General features: G+C 40.0%; 1 protein-coding gene across 1 annotated transcript; it reads right to left on the bottom strand.

The window, feature by feature from the left end:
- Window positions 1-3,377: 3,377 nt before the first annotated feature.
- Window positions 3,378-22,887, bottom strand: LOC135462894 (uncharacterized). Its single transcript, XM_064740192.1, has 4 exons — window positions 22,685-22,887; window positions 15,125-16,207; window positions 4,907-5,056; window positions 3,378-4,104 (listed from the first exon to the last, which is right to left on the bottom strand). The coding sequence occupies exons 2-4, from the start codon at window positions 15,450-15,452 to the stop codon at window positions 3,791-3,793; spliced, it is 792 nt and encodes a 263-aa protein (XP_064596262.1). The 5' UTR covers window positions 15,453-16,207; window positions 22,685-22,887; the 3' UTR covers window positions 3,378-3,790.
- Between the last annotated feature and the right edge of the window lie 1,939 nt (window positions 22,888-24,826).

Here is a 24,826-nt window from a genome sequence, read left to right as displayed (position 1 = left end):
GTTCTTCGCAATGCTTCTACATTAAAGCTTTCGATCCAACTGTTTTTAATCATCATAAGTTTTATGATGAGGTATATAAAGGCCATATTCGTGTTGAATATCAGGAGCAAGGCGATTAGTGCCGGGGATTTCACCTGCAAACACTTTTCCTTTGTAGATACTAATAAACAACAACAAACATGACAGGGGGAAAAGGAATGGATTAATCGCGTAGTATCTCGTCTATCTAGCGTCGTTTTGGACAAATTGGGAGAGGGACGGTTCAAAAGTTCAAAGTTCAATACACAACAGGTTCCACAACTTTCTGTTATCATGAGACAGACTGGAATTCCTAGTATACGTGCTGCCGCCTTCAAGAGAACGGGCAGGAAACCCAAGACGGTTGACAGCAGCCTCCGTGTGAATACGGATTGACTACGGTTGATTAGAGCAGCCTAAATCCCTGAAACACATCTTATTGCCTTGGCGCAAATCATTCCATGGAATGGAGTCGCCTTGTGAACTAATATATGTATGTATGTATGTATGTATGTATGTGTGTATGTATGTATGTATGTATGTATGTATGTATGTATGTATGTATGTATGTATGTATGTATGTATGTATGTATGTATGTATGTATGTATGTATGCCTCCGTGTGAATATAACTTTGGATGGTTGAAAACTGTTAAATAGATGTTGTTCACAAGGGCATGCTGATGGGACAGATCGATGGACGGACGGGCACTCGGAATACATGTCTGTATCCCCTCGTCAGTTTCGTGACGGGGAACAAAAATATGTTAACAACACTCACCGGTTCAATACGATAGTGAAAGCTGAAGTTTAAGTGATTCCCTTAGGTCAGCTTGTTTACATTGCATGAAATGAAGGAAATGACGTCATGTACATGTTGTATGTTTTAAAGTTCTTGGCTGCTCTGGAACGGGACTGTCCACCGGAGACGAGATTAAGCTAGATAGTACGACATTTTGCACCACTGAATGGAATCTTTGTTGGGGGCTTACTGCACTGCATAATGTAGTCTTTCGTTTTTAATGTATTGATTCATTCATTTATTATCATTGACCAATCGCTGCACTTCGTTTCTGAGTGTGGAGCCGTGAAAGAGACATTTGACACCAAAAAACATTACGAAGATGGATAGAACAGTTTTTTTTTAAATAATTATAAACTTTTGTTTTCAGACCACGAGACAGTGTTTCCAAAAAGCTGTAATAACGAGTTTGGAGATAAAGAGCCCTAAAGGGGATATGCATGGGCAATGGAAACAAGATATCTCGATTGGACAATTTTATATCTTTTCAGAAGGACTTAATATCTCGTTTGGACAACTTTATATCTCGTTTGGACAACCTTATGTCTCGTTCGGACAACGTTATATCTCGTCAGGAGGACTTTCTTCTTGAATAAAAATGACTACTGTTTTTTCCAAAGGAAATTAAGTAGCCTGCAGACTTCACGTCAAAGATAATAGTTGTCAAAACAATTCTCTGGAGATACGGGACCTCACGAGGGCGCTAATCTGGTCCAGCTAAGCCGTTAAGTTCATCGTTGAGGCCGTTTCCGAAAATTTCCGTCCGCTGAAAGAAAATATGACTAAAATAAAGGGCCATTTAAGAAATATAAAATATGCCTAAATTTTTTTAAAAACATTTATTGGCATAACTTTCTTCAGTTCCCTTAAAACCATAGTCTGTATAATATAACATTTCGTTCGAATTGTGTATATGGACACGCTAATTGTGACTGGAAGAGATGACTGGTGTCTACTGCATGACCTTCCATTTTTCTCAGAACTTGCAGAGACCGTTACGAAAAAAAGAAAAAAAAACCCAGAAAAGACAAAAGTTGTGGTAAACATTGAAATGAGTTGACCACCGTCATATTGCAAATACATGTAATGCTACAAACGACTTTACGCAGCACTGGAGGATCATGAATAAGGCATGCGACAATTTCATTTTCTGTAAGCATATACTCAGGAAAAATAAAATGGAATCACTCTTGAATTCTTTCAATTCTTTTTTTTTTTAATTTTTATTTGCAACAGATAAATGTTGTATAAAACGATACATGTATGTAAATTGCTCCACAAGCCCATAACATTGCATATATAATACAATTTCCATGAGATTTACCTGTTGATGTAACAATCCTAAATGTGCATCTATACATCTCAGGATGAGCTCCACGTTTGGTTTTGGTTTTGTGTCCAACCGACAAAATGGCAATGATCACACAATTGCCCCCCAAAAATGGTTACACAATGAAGAAAAACTGTTATAAAATGGTAACATAGTTGAGGCACAGTTGATACAAAAGGGTTACACACTGTTCACGTATTTGTTAGAAAATGATTACAAAAATGTAGCAGAACTGTTAGAAAATCCCTGTTACACCACTAAGGCAAAATTGTTTCCTAATGCTTACACGGTGGCAACGAAATTTATTGCAGAATGGTTGCAGACTAGCGAGGTAACTGTGATACTTGTAACACAGTGATTATGCGATTGTTACGTCATAATCGATACGACTGCTCCATAATACACAGCGTGCCATTACATACTGCCCGATATTTGTTAAACTTATGTTCTGTTAAAAACATAAGTAGTGGAATCGATATAGATGTACAAGTAACCCTGAAAAAGGTGATCAGAGACTTTTGCCTTCTTTGAGCAGTTGCCTCCCTTGAACGGTTGGAGGACAAGTTTGTTCATTTGTTTGATTTATTTGATCGATGTTTGATTGATGTGACAAGCATGTTTACAAAACAAGACTAAAATTTTAGTTTTCAAGTATAATAGTTTACCTACAGAAATATGCTGTCTATGCAGAATAATTAGATATATGCTGTGTATACAGAATAATTACTTTTGAACAGTGTGTGATATTTTATTTACATTGATAATTGTTCATTTGCCTTTCCGCACATGCTTAGACTTAAGACACTGAACTGTGAACAGAGAACGGCCTTAGTTTGATAAAGTATGTTATGCGATCATTAGTACAAATAACGTAGTTAATAAAGGAGAGAGTTTACTCAGGGCTGATTTAGATCCATACATGTGCTATTCCCCCCCCCCACCCCCCACCAAAAAAAAAAAACACCGTACTTTCAAAACATTCGACTGTTTTCTACTCTGTAAATCTTGTTCAAACGGATATTTAAAAATCTGGTTGGTAACAGCGCCCCCTAGTGGCTGAGGTCAGAAATGAGGTCCTATCAGGTAGGCCTCTGGCATCTTACTTTATGTACTAAGTAGGAATGTGGCGTGAAAATGTGGCTCTGGCGGCTCACTTAGTTATTCACTTAGCTATTCGAGTGGTGTCGGTAACAGAGTCCCCTAGTGGTAAGTATAAAAATAATTGTGCCATCAAGAACCACTCAAATATTTATACAGTAGTCGAAATAAATCAATTATATATGTAAGGAAAAATATGGACGGCTCCCCCGACGAATAGCTAACTGCTAAGTGCGAACCGCTGACTGTCTTCACAGACCTTCACAGAGGCACAAACTGTACGAATCACCGACCATCCGAGTAAAGGGAGATCACTCTGGATGGATAGCACTTAATTCAGATGTAATTGCACGTTTTCATGAGATTCCGTACCTAAACACTGAAAACCACTGATGTAGAACTTCGTGGTAGCGACTTGGAATGTTTCAGCCGACATGTCCAAACAAATAAGAATCAACCGCTCTGAATACATCGGCTTCATGTCGTCACAAATACGAACAGTGGCTGAGAATATTTTTCCTGCTTTCTTCCCACGTATTCTGATCACGCGAACACATTGTCGCTAACTTGGCTCGATTGCTGTAACAGTTGAGGGGTGTTCCGACTGGCAGATTTCCGGGACTCACTGCGCCGGCGCATTCGTTCTCGCTGTCGAGTGCGCAGGGTCAGGAAGTAAGACAAGCAACTTCCGGTAAGGAATATGAAGGCTGAAAAGCAGGTGATGAGGTACGACCAGGACAGGTCAATGGCGGCGAAGTTGAAGAAGTCGAGGTAATAACAATCAAACTGAGAGAGGGCGAGGCCCTCCGTGTTCAGGTGGATACCGAACACAGCCACGCCTACACCAATCAGGACACCTGTAACACGATAAACAGTTCTCAGTTATAATTACACTCTTAAAAGGCAAATATATGCTATATAGGGCCTATGAAAGACACGAGTGCATACACCGGAAGTTGGTGTTACCACCCGGTTTCTAACTCCAACTTCCGGGTATATGCGCGAGTGACCCCATGTACCCCCTCTCCATCCCCTGCCCAACCCTCCATCGGAACTCCCGTGAACTCGTTTCTCTCGTCAGACCTTTTTAAGTGTTTATTCGCGCGTCATATATAAATTAGTATACTGAATGCTATACGCACCATATACACGAGAAATTGGACAAGGGAGGGGAAGGAGGACTGCCACTTCGCCCACACCACCCGTACTTAGCGGACTAAAACTTTCATCATCTTGTTTATTAATAATTACGCTTTCTGATGGCAGAAAATACGTGGCACGTTTAACAGCAGTTAGTGTAGAGCCAATCTTCCTTCAACCCTCTCATTCACACACCCTAATTATCTGAAATATATACAAGGTATACATGGTCGGCATCTAAATTCTTAAAATTTGAGGAATTGAAAAGAAACCTAACTACATTAGATACACTAAATAAGATATGTAATAATATGGTTTAATATCAACACACTCTTAAAAATTAAACTGTTAAATTTACACGATATTGTCTTTTTCTGAATGACGGCAGAATGGTTTAAGTCATTGCTGCAGAATATTCTGTTATATACAGACTTGCTATGTTATTGTAACCGAATATTTTTGTAGGTGAACCGCGGTCTTGTGTTAAAAAATGTCCCTCACACTACTGTGTATACTCACACGACAGAAATGAAGCGATTCCTGTTGCTATGGACGTTTTGTCGACCCGATACTTCTGCGGGGAAAATATGTACAGGCCAATCAGAAGCACCGACACAATGGCGGTCGGGAACGCCAACGCCATTATCACCTGGACAGCCCTCAGCCAATCTACAAGACAGAGGGAATCAGAGGTCAAAGGTAGCTGATTATAGTGTTGGATATTTTATTCAATCCACACACATTTTATTCGGTTATGTAATTTCAAGAGCAATTAACATAATTGCACTTTCTTTATCTAATTCCGTTTAAGTCATGGTGCTATTTAACGACCATGTAAGTTGCTACTTTTTAAGCAGTTAGATGAACAGTTACAATGAAAACACAACAGAGGTAATTTGACAAAAGGCCGTATGTCACCGGTTACGCGAGACCATTTGCCAACTGTCACACTGTCGCCTTTGCTCTGATTTTTGTCTTTATGCAGTACACTTTTGTATGTTATACTCCGTCGGTATATTTATATTAACTAAGAATATAAGGCTCTGAAATGATTGTCAGCATTGAACGATAGTTCTATGCAGAACCACTTTGGTAGTATATCGTATATCGTACAGGTGACAGGGTGTTAAGTGTTCTTTTTAGGACATTAGTGTTAGGTCGAAAAGATCCTTAACAGTAGGCGTATAGCTTCATTCCAAAGGGTTCCCATTTAGCCAATATATCCGAAATCAGAAACAGGAGGCAAAAGTTGGTGACGCAGGATTCCATAACAGAAAGTCAAAAACGTCCATCCCACAAACCACCCATCCCACAATCCACCCATCCCACAACCCACCCATCCCTCAATAAATCCACTTTGACAACTTCAGCATTAGAATAGGTGCTATATCCAGCAAATGTGAGGTATTAATGGAACGTACCAAAAGTGAAAAGCATATAAAAATTATCAAAAACTTAACCATTTCTCTAAAATTGCGCGTTGCATTATGTTCATTTGACTCTGCATCTCCTGAAATGTTTTGAGTCAGACGTAATATATAACTCATCGTTTAAAGGTGAACCGTTTGCTACATGTCCTGAGTTCAACTAACCAATTACCCAGTGAGTCAACAAGATGCACAGTGATTAAACCCGTCCTGTACGCATGTATATGAAATGAGATAATCATTACTGGTGCGTACACGTACATCTTCCCTATATAGATCACGCGTGCAGGCTGACAACAAAAGAGGCTGTGAAAAAAGTCCGAACGTTTACGACACCGTTCAGTTTATTTAATTAGCGTTAGATCTTTATCTCCCAGGTATGTACATACACTCAAAAAATTAGTTAATTTTAAAAGAAAGTCTGTTGTTTGAGTGATGCTAGAATATATACTGATATTGCAGCAGATTGTTCTGTTAAATGTAACACATATATTCTATTAATCCAACATAAAAATTCTATATGACACAATATAATGTCATAATAACAGAATACATTACGCATCACTCAGACAACACACTTTCTGTTAAAATTAACAAATTAATTTTTGGAGTGTATGTAACCGCAGACTTCCAGCAAACCTAAGCGGCAATGTTCATTACGAAAACACCGGTAATTTTCCCCAATCATTCGACAAAGCCACACAAATATTTAGATTACAATGGGAGACAAAAAAAAATCCTTTTAGGCTTACGACAGTTTTTTTTTCTTGCATAAATGCGATTGAATTTTTGTAATTAGCATACCAGCGGTCATTTATGATACAATACAGCTTTTCATCCAACCAGCAACTACAAGCTGATATATAATTAATTAGTAGCGATAGCAGGTTTTTATTTTATTTATTTATTGGTTCCTTACGCAGTACTCAATAATATTTCACGTATACGACGGAGACCAGCATTATGATGGGAGGAATTTGGGCAGAGCTCTGGCTGCCGTCGTATACGTGAAATATTCTTGAACACAAATAAATAAATAAAATAAAAATTAGCCTTAAGGTTTACAGCTTCTTAAGGTTAAGTTTCTACCTTCACTTACACAATTAATTTGTTGACTGGAACAGAAAGTCTGTTGCCTGAGTGATGCTAGAATGTATTCTGTTATTATAACATAGTGTTCTGTTCATTCATCTTCAGTTAATTCAGCATAGAGATTCTTTTAGACTAACGGGATGTTATGTTGAATATTAAACAATAATAATATGTTATAATAACAGAATATATTCTAGCGTCACATAGACAACAGACATTCTGTTAACTTATTAATTATATAACCCTTATATAACTCTCCGTAGCCGAGGGGATTAGCACGCCAACGCGGCGCAATGACCCAGAAGCCACCAATGCGGTTGCTGTGAGTTCAAGTACAGCTCATGCGGGCTTCCTATCCGCCCGCACGTGGAAAGGTCTGCCAACAACCTTCGGATGGTCGTGGATTTTCCCCAGACTCTGCCCTGTTTCCTCCTACCATACAGTGCTGGCAGCCGTCGTATAAGCGAAATATTGTGAGTACGGCGTAAAACACCAATCAAATAATTACTAAATAAATATAACGTCGTATTCATTGGTTGGAGAATGGCTGTACTGTCATCTAAACCTTCCCCACTCCACATGCCTCCTCGAGGGCAGGTTCCGTCACAGCGGTTTACCTCAGAGAGAAGAATGATGAAATCCCGGGGGCAAGAAGAGGAAAAATGATGAGTGCATTGTAACTGATTTTGGGGGGTAGGGCATAAGCACGTTGTTGTACCTCAGAGTTTGTGGATAAAACCACAACGACACGTCTCACCTGTGCAGGTGACTGGAGAGAAAGATGCACGGCTGGGAGGAAGAGAGGGCCTGGAGGAGGGGAGTTTTTCTTGGGACTTACGTGGAAAATAGATGTTTTAATCACAGCATATATTCATCAGTTATGTTTGGTTAAAACTGTGAAAACTGAAGTGATAGTTGGTCATGAGTAGGTCCAAAATCCCCTTAGTTAATACAAGACTCCAACCCAAAAATTAATCTTTTAATTATAACAGAAAATTTGTTGTCTGAGTGATGCTAGAGTCAATTCTGTTATTAAAACACAATATTGTGTCGTAAGCAACATAATATACTGTTAGTCTAATAGAATAGTTATCTTGAATTAACAGAATCTGTGAGTTATATTAACAGAATACATTCTAGTATCACTCAGATAACAGACTTTCTGTTAAAATTAACGGATTATTTTTTTGAGTGTAGGTACATGCATACTGATTATAATCCTTACCTTATTTCATGCACAGTAAAACAAAATTGTATGAATATCATAATAATATGAACAAAAATATGATATTACACGTAACTATATTTTATCTTGTGAAAAGTGAATAGGATGACTTAAACTTCTCATTTCAACCAGATTGACAGTTGGAATATCATCGTCACTATATAGCACATCCTACGCCCAAATATAACGGAGGGGTATACACTCGACGGTCGCTAAGAGTTCAAGCTCATGCTGGCTCCTCTCATGTCGTACGCGGGAAGGTCTGCCATTAACCTGCGGATGGTTGTGGGTTTCCCCCCAGGTTCTGCCCGGTCTCCCACCATAATGCTGACCGCCGTTGTATAAGTGAAATATCCTTAAGTACGGCGTAAAACACCAATCAAATAAATAAACTGATATACTCGATGGCATAGTTCTCCGGAGCGTCACTCTCTCTGCCAACGACACGCTCAACGCTAATGACGTCATGCACGAGCTTCATACCGCACCGTTTACATGAAACACTCTTCTTAAGCATGACGTAAAATTTCAAGCAAATAAATGAATTAAACTTAGTTTGTGGAAACGAAGACGGTCGCATCTTTCAATGTGCCATCTTCAGTGTGATCATTGGCATCAGCACGGACGTTTGTATAACAGCCGCGTTAACCATAATGGGCGCTTTGGGCCATCAACCCCAAGACCAGTTTCTAAAACAACGTTCTATTTATTTATTTATTTATTTATTTGATTGGTGTTTTACACCGTACTCAAGAATATTTCACTTATACGACGGCGGCCAGCATTATGGTGGGAGGAAACCGGGCAGAGTCCGGGGAAAACCCACGACCACCCGCTGTCAGACCTTCCCACGTACGGCCGGAGAGGAAGCCAGCATGAGCTTGACTTGAACTCACAGCCCCACCTGAGCCACGGAGGCCCCCGATAATCAGACTATTTATCCGAATAAATATGTACGCGTTCGTATATCTAACGGGGCGTTCTTGTTCAATACCATTAATTTAGAACTCCGCGATAGGTATCACAGGGTTTAGCAGAATCAGGCATATGTGTGTGGCAGACTGCCATTCCATCCTTATTTTCCTATAAGATAACTGTACTCACTGTAAATTTTAAGAAACTTAGAGTGAGGGCGTTTGAGGGAAAATCCTTGCCACTAGTTTTATTATAAATAGTTTGTTACAATCAACAAGTTTATGGGTAGAATATCTTAAAATTAAATCTAGTATGAGACAGAATACACTGAATGCGTAAAACCAGATCAATTAGAATTTCCTGTTGATATTTATTTGTTCAAGCCAAAACAGATCGCCTCCCCTCTGTCTGTCTTTCGGCTCCCTCACCCCCTATCCCGTCAAAGCTTCATGCTCCTTACCACAGCGTGCTACATGACTTTCTCTCTGTAGGCGTGACAGGCTTTTCTACAAAAAGCTTTGCCCAGGGCCCAAGCCGGAAATTATTTGGAGCCCTTTCATGTTTTTTTTTTATCACAATATGGACTTGTAAGGAAGATGGGCTTGTTCAAACAAAATGTACGTCCTGTACAGTGTGAACACCCGTCTGCCGCTGTAAACCCCTGGCCAAGCTTTGTGGGTGAGTCACGGTGCTATGAGTCCACCAAGACAGTGACGGATGATTTTGTGTGGACTATGGGGAGGGGCGGATAAAAAGTGGTGATTTGACAGTGCTACACTGTAAGCCTACCTCAACAGTACTAAACCGTAAGCCTACCTCAACAGTACTACACTGTAAGCCTACCTCAACAGTACTACACTGTAAGCCTACCTCAACAGCACTACACTGTAAGTCTACCTCAACAGTACTACACTGTAAATCTACATCAACAGAACTACACTGTAGCCTACAGCAACAGTACTAAACTGTAAGCCTACCTCAACAGTACTACACTGCAAGCCTACCTCAACAGTACAAAACTGTAAGCCTACCTCAACAATACTACACTAAGTCTATTTCAACAGTACTACACTGTAGCCTACTTCAACAGTACTACACTGCAAGCCTACCTCAACAGTACTAAACTGTAAGCCTACCTCAACAGTACTACACTGCAAGCCTACCTCAACAGTAGTACACTGTAAGCCTACCTCAACAGTACTAAAACTGCAAGCCTACCTCAACAGTACTACACTGTAAATCTATTTCAACAGTACTACACTGTAGGCCTACCTCAACAGTACTACACTGTAAGCCTACCTCAACAGTACTACCGGAATGAGAATCCTATACAACGATTACAGAAAAGCGGGACATGGCTCTGTGACAGTCCAAACCAAGAAACACGCGAGGCGGAGGTTCAATCCCGGCTTGGGGAATGGAAAAGAAAGGTTGCTGTCAGACCTTCTCACGCACGGTCGAAGAGAAAGCCAACATGTGCTGGTCACAACGACCGCATTGGTGTGAGGCTCCTGGGTCATTGCTCCGTGCTGGGGGGCCAATCCCCAACGGCCACTGAGCCACCCCCACCCCCTCCCTTTCACCCACCCACACAAACTGAATATATAAAGAGACGGTTATGATCTGCTTCCGTCTTTCGTGATAATTGCAAGGAAGAAGTAATTATTGTATCCAAAGATAGCCTAGACAACGTTGAACTTGCAAATATCATGACATCGATAGGGTGTTTTAAAACCCGTCTGGAAAAGTTTCTTAAACAATGCATTTTTCCGCTGATTTGTGTTGTATGATTTATCGGTTTTCAGAGAACGGATATACTGATTGGATATGGCCTGTTGTCTAGCTGTTTCAAGTTTGGACAAGACATGCACACTTAAAGATTTACAGATAAATGTATGGTATAGACTCCAGGCTATGCGCTACAGTATGTATTGTGTTTAAATAGGTCAAAATTCTGTATGTAATAAAATAAAGAGTTCATACCTACGTTCATTCCCATGTTGACATACAGTAGATTACTATGACGTAACTTCCAAGTGGAATGTTTTATACCAAATTCCGTCATATTTTTATTTTAACATGCCTTACTAAAAAAAAATGTGACTCTATGCTTTACATACTTTCTTAGTTCTTTGGTGGTTTGTGTTATACGTCGGTTTTGGAAATTGGCCTTGCGATTATTGACCAGAAACGTCTTTACTGAGTGACGGCTGGTCTACGGGTGTCTGTTTCGACGCATAGATTCAACGCGTAGAATGCAGCAGTCTGGAGAATCAAAGCGCATGTGTAAACGCCTACACCCGGGTTCAGTTGGATAATTCAACCCATCACACCCAAGACCTCATTTCGAGACTCACTTTAGATGAAAATGGATTCCGTAAGAAGGACATACCAAAGAGCTCGCCTGCATTAGAGACACACGAGTGCAAAACTTCAGCGCACTACATTGCAGTATACTCAAAAAATTATTTTTTAAATTTTAACAGAAAGTCTGTTGTCTGAGTGATGCTAGAATCTAGTCTGTATCGTAACAGCATTACTTTTTCAGATAATTTATCCTGAACAGTGATCACAACGTTGATCGATTATATGCTAACGAAAGATATATGTATGTGTGTATGTACACTTGAGGCTTGAAACGCGTCCATGCCGCCAAAGTGAAATATCATGCAGAAGACCTCAGACATGACACCCGACCCGGTCAGACATGACACCCGACCCAGTCACATTATACTGACACCGGGCCAGCCAGTCCTGCTTCCTTGTTCTAACCTGTCGGTAATGAGCACCAAGCGAGGCAGCATCAAGTACCACTTTTAAAATCTTGGGAATGACCCGACGCTGGTTTGCTAACGAAAGGTAGGAAATGCTAGAGAACTTATAAGTGCAGATAATGTCGTTATAGGCTTCATTACGCTAAAAGCGTAGCAGCAACAAGAACCATTTTCAAGTATTCAACCCTAGTTTGCTATCGAAAGGACCATATATCCCCAATTTTGTGCTTATATACTAAACACCCATTTAGTTCGCGGATAAATACAGCTTATGTGTTATTACGCCAATAATCACGCAAATTACCTCCGTAAATCTTGCTCCTGTATCAGTACGCGCTAACAGTCATAATAGTACCTTATCTACATGCGTGCATTAAACAATTACATCCTCGTACATAATTACGCTACAAAACATAGGGCAAGCCCGTAAGTGAAATGTGACCGGTCTTCGTCATGCGCTTGCCTCGTCACACACATATCAAAGACCACAAAATGCATCACACTTTGATCGTTCTAAGTAACGCTGGCATATTTCTTCGTTTTCCCAGCAAGGCACGAGGCTATGACTGTTCCGCGACCCTGGTGGTAGAACTGCTGCATAACTCAGTAGTTATACATTTGCGTGAAGATTTCCGGTTTTCTCGTTCATTTATTTAAAAAAAAGTGTCAGCAGCGTTGACACATTACAGAGCCGTCAAGGAGCGGTATGTACTTTGACGACCCGACCGGCCATACCAATGTGTGTATGTTGGCTTTGACATGCACGTTACTGCAAATTTCATCCCTCATTCGCCTAAAGGTATACACATTTTCGCCGGCCGACAGGTATAATGGGTTCTCCCGGGAGAGAAGACTGTATACTGTTTCAGCTTTGAATCCTGCTCCCAGCTCTAGTATAAAGTCTTTGTTTGCTTTCAACCTGACCATTCGCGGACGATGTGTGTTAGAATGAAAAAATCGCAAATTGGCGACATTTATAAAAAAAAAAAAGTATATATATATATATATATATATATATATCGTTGGCCCATGATGAAAGGATACCAAAAAATTGACCAACCCACCGCCTGACGGGCAGAGAGATTTATGTAGCGGCTAAAAAATAACACCCAAACCGCGAAGACGTGTTCCCAAGATGAACTGACCATTATTCTCAAGTAATTAAAGAGGAATGCGTCACGAGTTTGTGTACAAAACGTCATCGTAAATGCCGGAATGAACTACAGACTACACAGCTTGGACCTGAATTGCTTTTGGCACGAAAGTTTCCCTTTACTACAGACACATTTAGTGCTGTGTTAGAGTTCAATTTTGCGAACTTGTTCATTAACAAGACAAGTATCGTTATTTTACGATGCCAAAATAACGTTGTCTCGCGCTAGAATGTGTCACCAACGGAAATATTAACTGTACAACTGACAAGGTTTTGTACCAGAAGTGTGAATATACATGTACACGAGCTGGGCTGGATTATAACTGAATGAGGGAAGTGCTGGTGCTTGATGGCGCCACTGGTAAGGAATAGTATATAGATGTATGAGTAAATATGTAAGTGGGCCATAGTTTGATTGCACCTTAAACACTTAGCACCTCATCACCCATCCCCACAAACGTAATGGACGCGCCGAATGTCTCCATGGGGAATCCCCCACTGATTCAGATTACCAGGGTGCTTTGGTGTCGGCGTGTGGCAAACCTTCAGCAACTCATGGTATCACGTATACAAGTCGTAATTCCTTAGTCGTTGCATGCACGCTATACTACAGTTTCGCATACTTGACGGCGCACGTAACGTCGTACTTTACGCCAGACTGGACGCCGCAATCAGCTGTAAACTACAGCCGTTTTCCACGTACCACACAAAACCTGACTCGATCAAGGCCGTGGAAGCCAGCTCTTTCTTTAATAAAGCCATAGAACAAGTTTTGCATGTAATGGTATAGTATATCACTGAAAAGGTTATACTGATACACTCCTAATAGACATGTATATCTCAGTGCACAAGAAAACATGCTCTAAGCGGCAATATCTGAAAGCATTGACGGCCTGAGGGCGCATTTCACCTTTGACATTATTGTGTTGGTAACCTGCAGTAATCATCTAAGCGAGAATAACGATTACAGCTTTCTGAAAATTGACAGTGAAGAGACCACAGAAATCCCAATTGAATACGTTTTTAATGTATGCTCATTGGATAGTGAAGGTCTTCGATTCTGAGGGCAGCTTTGATGTGCTTTTAGAGTAAGGTAAATGTATATTCATCTTCCTTGATCTGAAAGTATATTTGTAAAAATATTTTTTAAACTTGTTTGAAATTTGCATGGATTTGCTGCACCAAGTCCACCAAGTCGTGGTAAGCCATGTCAGCAGTTGACGTCACTTGGAGAGACAGCCTCTATTGGCTACACGAGCGCTCTATTGGTTACAGGAGCGCTCTATAGGTTACACCGCGCTCTATAGGTTACACGAGCGCTCTATAGGTTACACTAGCGCACTATAGGTTACACGAGCGCTCTATAGGTTACACGAGCGCTCTATAGGTTACACGAGCGCACTGATTTTCCCTACTGTATATGTAGTAAATTTGTCATCTTCAACCTCAAAAATATACATCCCCTAACTTTCGCGTGGCACCATGCCATACCTCCACATGCAGCTTGCGCATTTTTTTTTACAATATATATCAAAAAAATAAATCTAGCATGACCCCTATTTTTTGTGCTGTTTTTGCTGGAAGTGAAGTCATAATTTGTTGCCTTGGTAACGGTGGGGTAGGTAGTAACACTAGACAAAAAGTTTTCAGTTCTATCCAAAACAAACAAAAACAAATGGCTGTGGACGTTTAAGTCTGTTTTCATCTCTCTTCCTTAATAGCTCAGGTTATATTCTTTTTTTGTCTTTCTTTTTAAAAAACAAGACATCTGGGAAGATAGTGAAGTCTGAAATACGATTTTACTAGCTCAAAATTAATCGAACATACGACCGCACTAATTCGTGACAGGAACTGATACATTATGACAACGAAGGGGAAGACGGGTGAAAAAAAAATAACCTGTAGAACATCAATTAGATGCTACTATATAACTATTCTGGGTAGAGCTTTACATTCTTAAAACATCTCTTTGGGTTCTTTCTAACAGAATATTTTGCAGTGTATTCAACTAGAATAACTCCCATAAAATGACCAGAAATAATGTTGAACACGACAAAACTCTAAATAAGCAGATTAAATTCCAAGCATTAATTCTTTGTTGATTCCTTGGAAGAGAATATTTTTGCAGTGTATAGTGCCAGACTCACTCACCTTTCTCCACGTTGATTCGCCGACAGCCGGACACAGACTTCTGCAGAATCTCCTTGTAGTAGTAACTTGGACTTCGGCGGTATTTTTCTTTAAACGTCAGTGAAGTACAGAATTCCCACAATCCCGTCTGGGACGAGATCTCGAAGATGTCGCTGAGATTACGGCTGTAGATGACGTTTTTGTTCCAATCTCTGGCCTGGACGACGCTCCCTTTAGCCCAGTTTAATGTGAACATCCCTGTACCTAACACAGTAGTTCCCAGGATTAATACTAAGACAAGAAGCTTTCCCCAACGTGAGGCAGACGAAAAATCGTTAATCATACCCATATTGTATACAAGCACGTGAACTTGTCGTTGCTCTTACTTGAAATGTTCACTTGTTTTGTGGGGCTGTTGGTTTCTGTCGTTGAAATGTCGATTCTAACTACGAAAATGTCGACTTTTTCTGTGGCATTGGTGGTTCATGTCTCTGAAATATCGACTCAAAGCGTTGAATTAAATGTCGATTTTACTCGCAGATCTGTCTCATCTGGTCGTGGAAATTCGACTTTATTGTAGTCGGTCGATTCTAGGTGATCTATGCTCATTTGAAGTAGTCGGTTTTAATCCTTCTTGTTACTGGTGAACAGTGGCACCGATGTTGCTGAACTGATTCCGAATTTGACCGATGTCGATTTCTAGGGGATTCGGGTTTTATCGTCTGGCTGACTTCACCTTTTAATACGACATTCTCGATTTCAATCTTTGGCCCAACGATAGCAACCTGTTAAAAGCAATTTCCTTCACAAACACAGGGTGACCTTTAAAAAAAGTTTCAGACCACTCTCTGCGCCGCCGGGTTATTTTGGTACTATATCAGGCTGTAATCTTGAAATATCCACCAATCGGACTTCCTTGGCTGCAAACAGAATTTTTCACCGGTCGGATGAAAAAGACCCACAATCCAGTTCTTGAGCATGCGATGTATTGTACTTCCTGAATATTTGTAGATCTCGTAGATTTCTCTTGGACGCATGTACAGCAGACTGCTGATGCCCGGTTAGTCTGTATACAACTGGGCTCACACTCCTCGATCCGGCCTGCTGGAAGCAAACAACCAGATATCATGACACATATGAGTGTTTTGGCACACAATATGAATGAGTTCCACTGGCGGATATGTTAGAGGTGGTGTGGGAAGGGGTAAAGAATAACTTGGTATGAAAAGTTAATGAGGGGAGAGGGAGTGGAAAGAGGTCAGGTCAGTAACGCTTTAACCCGTCATTCATGTCGTAAGCAACATAGTGACGGCCAGGATTCATTAATATCTATACAACTACATAGCTTATGCTATCTACCTCTCCGGTCGTACGTGGGAAGGTTTGCCAGCAACCTGCGGATAGTCGTGGGATTCCCAGGTTTCTCCCACCATAATGCTGGCCGCCCTAGTATAAGTGAAATATTATTGAGTACGGCCCAAAACACCAATCAAAAAGTAAATAAAATAGAAATAGTGAATTTTGCCGATAGTAAAATTTAAAGTTCTACAGGACATTGAAACTATCACATTTGAAGGCGAGAACACATTCTGATTACTTTCCAGAAAGAGTTTTTTACATAAAAGATATATTTTTTATTTTTTTACCCCAAAATCGTCTTCTATGCCTATCTCACTTGGGTTAAATTTGCTTTGTTTTCAGCTCCAGTACTCTAGTCACGTGACTAAAGAGCATGCTGATGATTGGCTCAGTGCAGCCATGACATCATTGCAAGACTATGAATACTAATTTCATGCACTGGTGATATATCCAATGCCAGCTAGCCAAAGTTGTCCACACTGTTTATTTACATTAGTCAGACTGAACCCAGTTGAATGTCGGCGACGTTCACAACATCGGCGTTTGCAGGCATTACCCGCTGAATGATCTGATGTCCCGGGCGACTGTCCCCAGTCTGCCTTACGGCTTTAATGTTGGTAGTCACAGGTGTTTTTCCGCGATTTACTGCTCACAGCACTACAGCTTATAGTAGGGTGAGGTTTGTATCAGTGGCTTTACGATACATGTAAACTTACGCCTGCGTGAGCAAATAATATGCGTGAACTGTTCACACGTTGAGAAATTAGCCAGATTTCACCGGTTACGTATGGCGATTTGCCAACTTTCGTCACTGTCGTCACTGCTCTGGTTTTTCTCTCCATGCTGTTGCCTTTGGCATTCTACGTGTTGACGACATACATGTTGACATCTCGGTTACATGTTGACACTTTACGCATACATGTTGACAACTTTCACGTTCAAACCTTATCCGTATATATGAACAACTTACAGCTGAGACAGTAATGCGTAACTACATCGTGAATTATTTATGCAACAAACTCATCAACATACTATTACAGAATAATACTCGCCAGGCCCGATATTTCTCATTCACTAAACGGTATGTTGAAGATGTACTCTTTAAACAATCCATATATAGCAATGTCTGTGAAAACCTATATTTGTACAAAGCGCCAAAACGCTGTAATGTCTCGCAGACTTTGCGACAAGAGGGATAGTTTCAATTTTCACATTGTAAATTTCCCTTGCTTGGACAGCAATTTACGGAAGCCTCCTGCATTTGGCATGTACATATCTCGATTTGTGGCATTTATTAGATCATGTGTGTTGTGTGACGATTTCAATTGGGATTTCAGTCACAAATTATTACTCCAGAAAAAGTATGTTAAGGATATTCCATCAAAGGTAAGTTCAATCTGAGCTTTTTAAGTTTTACGATGAATATTAAACCGAGTTTACTTCTCTTGTAAGTAAATTTGGACTGAGCGTCCAGAATCTGGCGCTCTGTTTCATGAGTGTGTCTGAATCCACTTAACCCGGGGCCAGGGGCCCGATATTCATCGTGTTGAAGTGAGCAGTTGCAATCAAAGTACAAATGACATACATACTTTATTATCGACAGCTTATATACTAGCATGGTATCTCTTAACATGCTAAGATCCTTCAGGCTATTGCCTCTTTCCTGATGCGCTGTAATAGGCTCTGACACCTCAGTAAGCATTTTATGTTAACCTTTGTTAATCCATGTCGTCACCCCTTAAATATATACTAGCATGGTACACCATTTTAATACTGGTTTCACTGATACGTCTACAACATCTCTTTGCACGATTCCCGTCTCAATTTCGTACTTTATACACTTTCTTAATTCTTTGGTGGTTTGTTTGAAGATCGGCCTTGCGATTATTATCCTGGAACGTCCATTTTAGTTGACGGCTGGAATACAAATGTCTGTTTCGACACATAGATGAAACAAATGACTCGTCCATGAACGACTCACAGCAGGAAAACGACTGTGAATCATGTCCGTAACTATACCGTGGATAATATTCTATATCGTGGGGACAGAGCCCACGGCCATCCGCAGGCCTGCAGGCCTTCCCACGTACGGTCGGAGAGGAAGCCAGCGTGAGCTGGACTTGAACTCAAAGCGACCTCATTCGTCAGGCTCCTGGGTCATTGCGCCCTGCCAACCACTACAATATGGGGTGACGACATATAAGTAACATGTCCTAAGAGAGTTCCGGTTATATATGTGTCAATTGTTATTTCCACTCTGTGAGCGAGTAGACTAGATATAGTTTGGACAAATGTAATGGTTTGGACACACTTACAAATGTAGTGCGCAGAATTCATCGCTTAAAATGCCAACAGAATGAGCATAATTAAAGACATACTGCATAGAGATTAAAACCAGAGTTAAAAACAGTGTGATAGACGTAGAGCATACAGAGTAAAATCAGAGCAGCGACGACAATGTGATAGACGTACACCATAGAGGGTAAAACCAGGGCAGCGAGGACAGTGTGATAGATGTACAGTATAGTGAGTAAAACCAGAGCAGCGATCACAGTGTGATAGACGTACGGCATAGAGACTAAGACCAGAGCAGCGACGACAGTGTGATAGACGTACAGCCTAGAGATTAAAACCAGGGCAGCGACGACAATGTGATAGACGTACACCATAGAGAGTAAAACCAGAGCAGCGACGACAATATGATAGACGTACAGTATAGAGAGTAAAACCAGGGCAGCGACGACAGTGTGAAAGACGTCCAGCATAGAGAGTAAAACCAGAGCAGCGACGACAGTGTGATAGACGTACAGCATAGAGAGTAAAACCAGAGCAGCGACGACTATGTGACAGGCGTACACCATAGAGAGTAAAACCAGAGCAGCGTTGACAGTGTGATAGATGCACAGTATAGTGAGTAAAATCAGAGCAGCGACGACAATATACCAGAAGGCCACCGTATACATTTTCATTTATTTTTCATCCGCTAATTCTCTAAGTAGTTGTTATAATCAAACTTATTATTTCCTTATTAACCCTTGTCGTTTGTACTTCATGAAAGTCTACACTTGGGTACAGAAAGAAATTTCTTCTTTTTTTCAATGAAATAATGAATAATGTTTGTTTCGACTAGTGTGTACAATATAGCACTGCCGAATCTGCCAAGTTTTCACCCTTCGCTGAATCTCTCGAGTTTTACCCTTCATCGAACCTCTCAAGTTTTACCCTTCGCTGAATCTCTCAAGTTTTACCCTTCACCGAATCTCTCAAGTTTTCACCTCCATCGAATCTCTCGAGTTTTACCCTTCATCGAACCTCTCAAGTTTTACCCTTCACAGAATCTCTCATGTTTTCACCTTCATCGAATCTCTCAAAATTTTACCTTCATCGAATCTCTCAAGTTTTCACCCTTAACCGAATCTCTCAAGGTTTCACCCTTCACCGAATCTCTCAAGGTTTCACCCTTCACCGAATCTATCAACTTTCACTCTTCATTGAATCTCTCAGATTTCTCCCTTGACCGAATCTCTCAAATTTTCACCCTTCACCGCATCTGTGGAGTTTTACTCTTTAACCGAATCCATGGACTAGGCCTTTAATGTCCCGACTTGTAATATAACAGCCAGATTCATAACCTAGCAATGTTCTTGGTAAAAGCTTACATGTTTGCGTGAAGTGTAGCACCTTACTCCCCTTGTCGAGAGCTTTCTAATATCCTAATATTGAAAACTGGAAAATATATACATATAGGCTCAAACTGCGTCTAGTACAAGTTTTATATAATACAACATAATAGCTGGATGGGTGAACAAAATGAAAATAAAAATATTTTCTTACCAAAGAAAAAAGAAAGAGGCTTTTCAGAAAATATAACTGCATAAAGACACTTTTTTAGGCCTCTGATGATCATCTAAAAACGACCAGATGATATTTAGGGTATAATTTGCCGAATACATTGCAAATACAAAGGTATTATTGCACAGTAATCAAGGGATTTTGTTGCAGAATTGCCTTGGAAGTGATTCAAATTCCATATTATACAAACAATGGAAAAAATAGTGGAAATGAATTATCACAGATGTGACTATTTGACACCATGGCTCAGTACGCAAGCGTTAAATAACAAAATATAAAGTAAGCTTTAGTGCAAGCTTCACGGAAAACTATTTCCAGAATAACCCTCATTTATTTTTTTTTCCTAGATTTTCTTTTTGACGACAGACCAAAATGCAGCCCAAAGACACATTTGAATTCTATAGTGGGGTTTCTCGACCACTTCGGGTGAGAATAATTTTACACACGTTTTCTATCCAGCCCATCGCATTCAATATAGGAATAGCTTAGTTGGTAATGTACATGAGTAGACGTTGCACTATACAGTAGACGTTACACTATAGAGTAGACGTTACACTATGGAGAAGTTACACTATATACTAAACTTTACACTGTACAGTAGACGTTATACTACAGAGTAGACGTTACCCTAAACAGTTGACGTTACACTATATAGTTGGCGTTACACTATGGATTTATTTATCTATTTATTTATCTTTTTTATTTATTTATCTATTTATTTATTTATTTATACAGTAGACGTTACACTATACAATAGACGTTACACAATATAGTAGTCGCTACACTATACAGTAGACGTTACACTACAGAGCAGACGTTACACTATATAGTAGACTTTACACAATAAAGTAGACGTTACACTATACATTAGACGTTTCACTATACAGTACACGTTACACAATATAGTAGACGTTACACTATAGAGTAGACGTTACACTATGGAGAAGTTACACTATACACTAAACGTTACACTGCACAGTAGACGTTATACTACAGAGTAGACGTTACCCTACACAGTTAACGTTACACTATACAGTTGGCGTTACACTATGGATTTATTTATTTAGTAAATGCATTAAGTTAGAGTAGACATTACGCTACAGCGGGCGCATTACGCTATATTAGGCGTCACATTAGAGTAAACGCATTACGCTATAGTAATCGTTATACCGTAGTAGACGAGATCCACTACAGTAGGCTTTACACAACAGAATAGGTTTTGCCCTATAGTAAACTGCACACTATCATGAGTAGACGTTATACAGTACAGTAAACTTTCCAGTTGAAACCTCAAAAAACCGAATAATACTGAATCCAACATTATCACTGTGGTCCATATAGACCACCATACAATTCAAGCATTTCACTACATTAAAGGCTCTAAAAAAATCGAACAAAATAAGCAAAAGTAATACCTGGTGTGGTTTTCAGTGTTTTTTCTATTAATTGATACTTTTTACTTTCTCTTTACCTGAAGCTGCGGTCAGATTTCATGGATCATTTCAAGTCGCCTCGGTTTCGTAAACGTTTGACTTATTATGTCGGCCCTGTATAGGCCAACAGAGCCCTTTATGCATGTGTATACGTTCTATATACGGCTTACATACACATATATAAAGAAATGCACTGCACGTATACGTACAAAGTGTTTAGGTTGCATTACCATGTATGAATATAAACACCTATAGAGTTGTTGAGTGTGAAACAGCCTTGAATTAGTGTTTAGTGGAGGACTGTGTATGGTGTATTGACATGCGGGTCTATGAACACTGAAGCGTCATTAAAACGCATCAATAGTTCGTGAGCAATCTGGATATGTATGTTGTCTTTACACAGAGGACACTATTGGCCTATAGGCCTATAGTTCACAGACGCATACTTTTACAATGACTGACATGCATTTTGACGGGTCACAGGACAGCACGCCAGAGCCCAATGCCACTAATTAAGTTTTGTCAAAAGTTCTGTGTTCTGTAGTGTACCGGTATATAAGCGGATTAGTAGACCTGCCAAGGGACAGTGGTTTTACACCCGTGACTGACACCGCTGTCTATTTCTTCTGACGTCTCCAGTACATTTATAAGTGAAGTATTCCTGAGTATATGAAGCCACAGGTCAATCAATCGATCTATATCTACAAAGAATTTTGTTTTAAAAAAACAAACTCACCGCGTTTGCTCCTCCGTACATGCAGCGAACATAAACATCCAAAGATTTAACTTCTTTCCACAAGTATAGCTCTGTAAATGATTGCTGTCAACTCTGTACTGCCATGTACGCCCACGGTGAATGCTGCAAGACACTTAGTCAACCTAAACGAAGTTTTCACTTTGTATATACACTTGTACACTCATATATATGTATACTTACCTTGCCTTAACACAGACGCCGGCTGTTGAGTTTACCGCGTTCACCCTTCCGACGTGCAAAGTGCCACACCCTTGTAGCCGAGGCTCGCCACTGACAAGTGTTACGCGGAGCCGGGGAAAGATATCGTTTGGTGGTTTTGAGGGGTTTGGGCTCGTAAAAGCTGTGCCCCGGGGTAGTCGGTCTCAACTTTGTTCCGATTAGTATGAAATGATCATGTGCATGCAAGAACATGTAACCTAGATTGTTTATGTACGGGTATACATATCCTGTTATGTACTCCGCACAGCGGTTTCACTTGATTTGGTTTGAGGCTCAATATGGTGAACATCAGCTGTCGAGTGGGTTGGCCACGTATTACATGTATGTATGTATTTGTTGCACTGTAGAATTTCTCCGCATTGTATACCACCCATCTAGAGCCCCTTAACCATCCAAATGGCACTGACCTCTGCCTACAAAGAGGACGACACATATAGCTAAACCTCTTCAATTACAAAACCAAACACAGACCAAGCCGCAAATTCCACACAAACGTTACTCAGTTTACTTATGAGCACATATAGGTACACTCTAAGTACTAGCGATGACAGAAGATATTATATTATAGCTAGATACTGCGTATAAAGGTCTGCGGATGGTCGCAGGTTTCCTCCGGGCTGTGTCGACGCATAGATTCTGCCGGGTAAGCTCCCACCATAATGCTGGCCGACGTACTCATGAGTACGGCATAGAACACAGTCAAATAAATAAATAAATAAATAAATAAATAAATAAATATTGTTCTGGTATTCCAGCAGAATACTTTTGTTAGTGTAAAGTAGTAGTGTGTGATGCGTAACATGATACTCCATTATCCATCACAGCATAATGGATAATGAAACCCCATATCGTTTTGTTAAATTTAACAGGTTAATGTTTAGACTTTAACATAACTCAGTTATTAGAAGTTTACATAACTCTAATTTTTAGAGTGTGTAGGAGAAGTTTAAAGCTCCTTTCTATTTTCTTTCTTCGTAAGTGCTTGGTATAATTTGATATTTACCTACAGGCTTCATGCTTTGTGTTTACGTTTGCCCATATATGTAGTTTGTCATATGCAGGGCGTTTAAATAGGGTATAGAAAATGCATACAAATCTGCAGCTTTTCAACACAGCGTCAGAGAAAATCTCAGTGTATGGAGTGCGAACGTTTTCGATTTAAACTGAACGCTTTTCAGTTTAAATTTATATGTCTTTAAATAGGGTGTATTAAGGATTTTGTTCAACCAGATTTTACCCTGTGTGAAGCCCATTTATGGAAGCCGATAGAGGACTTATCGCTACCTCGATACCTCTCTACCACGTTCCCACGCTACCTCTCTACCTCGCTGCCACGCAACTTCGTAGATTTGCTACCTTGCCACCTCGTTGCCTAGCTGCTACCCTACCTCGCTACCTAGCTGTTACCCAGGCTCGCTACCTAGCTGTTACCTAGCTCGCTGCCTCGCATCGCCTTGTATTACAAAGTAATACCTAACTTTGATATTAGTGAGAATAATAAGAAAAATGTAAAAGGGAAATTAATAATGTTTTCAAAAAGCTAATTTTTGGCCTATTGTCTATTGTCCATGCTGCATATTTTTTCAAAATTTCAAAGCATCATGGTGGAATGGATAAACGTATATGTTCATACGACTGTCTCAAAACGCAGAATCAGCCAGAGGTCTAGATGAAATTCGTGTTATGCAATACACGTAAATATGACGTCATAAGCAATAAAATACACTTAGGAGAGAAAAGACAGTTGTTTGGATGGTAATCTTCATTAAAAACGTGTATAATTTCATTACATTTGGTTAAAATTTAGTTTGGAAGCAATAACTTTATTCGAACGAATTTTTGATATCCGAGGACAGGGGTTGCGTTTCTTTTTTGACAGAGTTTATCTATACGTATTTATTTGGTTGATTGGTGCTTTAAGCCGTACTCAAGAATATTTTTGAGTATACCGCGTAAACAAACAAATAAATAATTAAACTGGATACATACAACACATCCGCAAATAAAAATTTATTTCACATATCTACTAAACAAGCTCCGTACGTGGGACGGTCTCTCAGCAACCTACTGATGGTCGTGGGTTTCCTCCCACTATAATGCTGA

This window comes from Liolophura sinensis, chromosome 2, assembly GCF_032854445.1.
Source record: "Liolophura sinensis isolate JHLJ2023 chromosome 2, CUHK_Ljap_v2, whole genome shotgun sequence".
Lineage (NCBI taxonomy): Eukaryota > Metazoa > Mollusca > Polyplacophora > Chitonida > Chitonidae > Liolophura > Liolophura sinensis.
This window is presented reverse-complemented; position numbering and strand designations above follow the sequence as displayed.

Coding starts and splice junctions, on each gene's coding strand:
- LOC135462894 (XM_064740192.1), bottom strand. CDS start 15,452: ATGGGTATGATTAACGATTTTTCGTCTGCCTCACGTTGGGGAAAGCTT. Junction 5,057..15,124: donor GCGAATCAACGTGGAGAAAG/GTGAGTGAGTCT, acceptor TCTGTCTTGTAG/ATTGGCTGAGGGCTGTCCAG. Junction 4,105..4,906: donor AATCGCTTCATTTCTGTCGT/GTGAGTATACAC, acceptor ATCGTGTTACAG/GTGTCCTGATTGGTGTAGGC.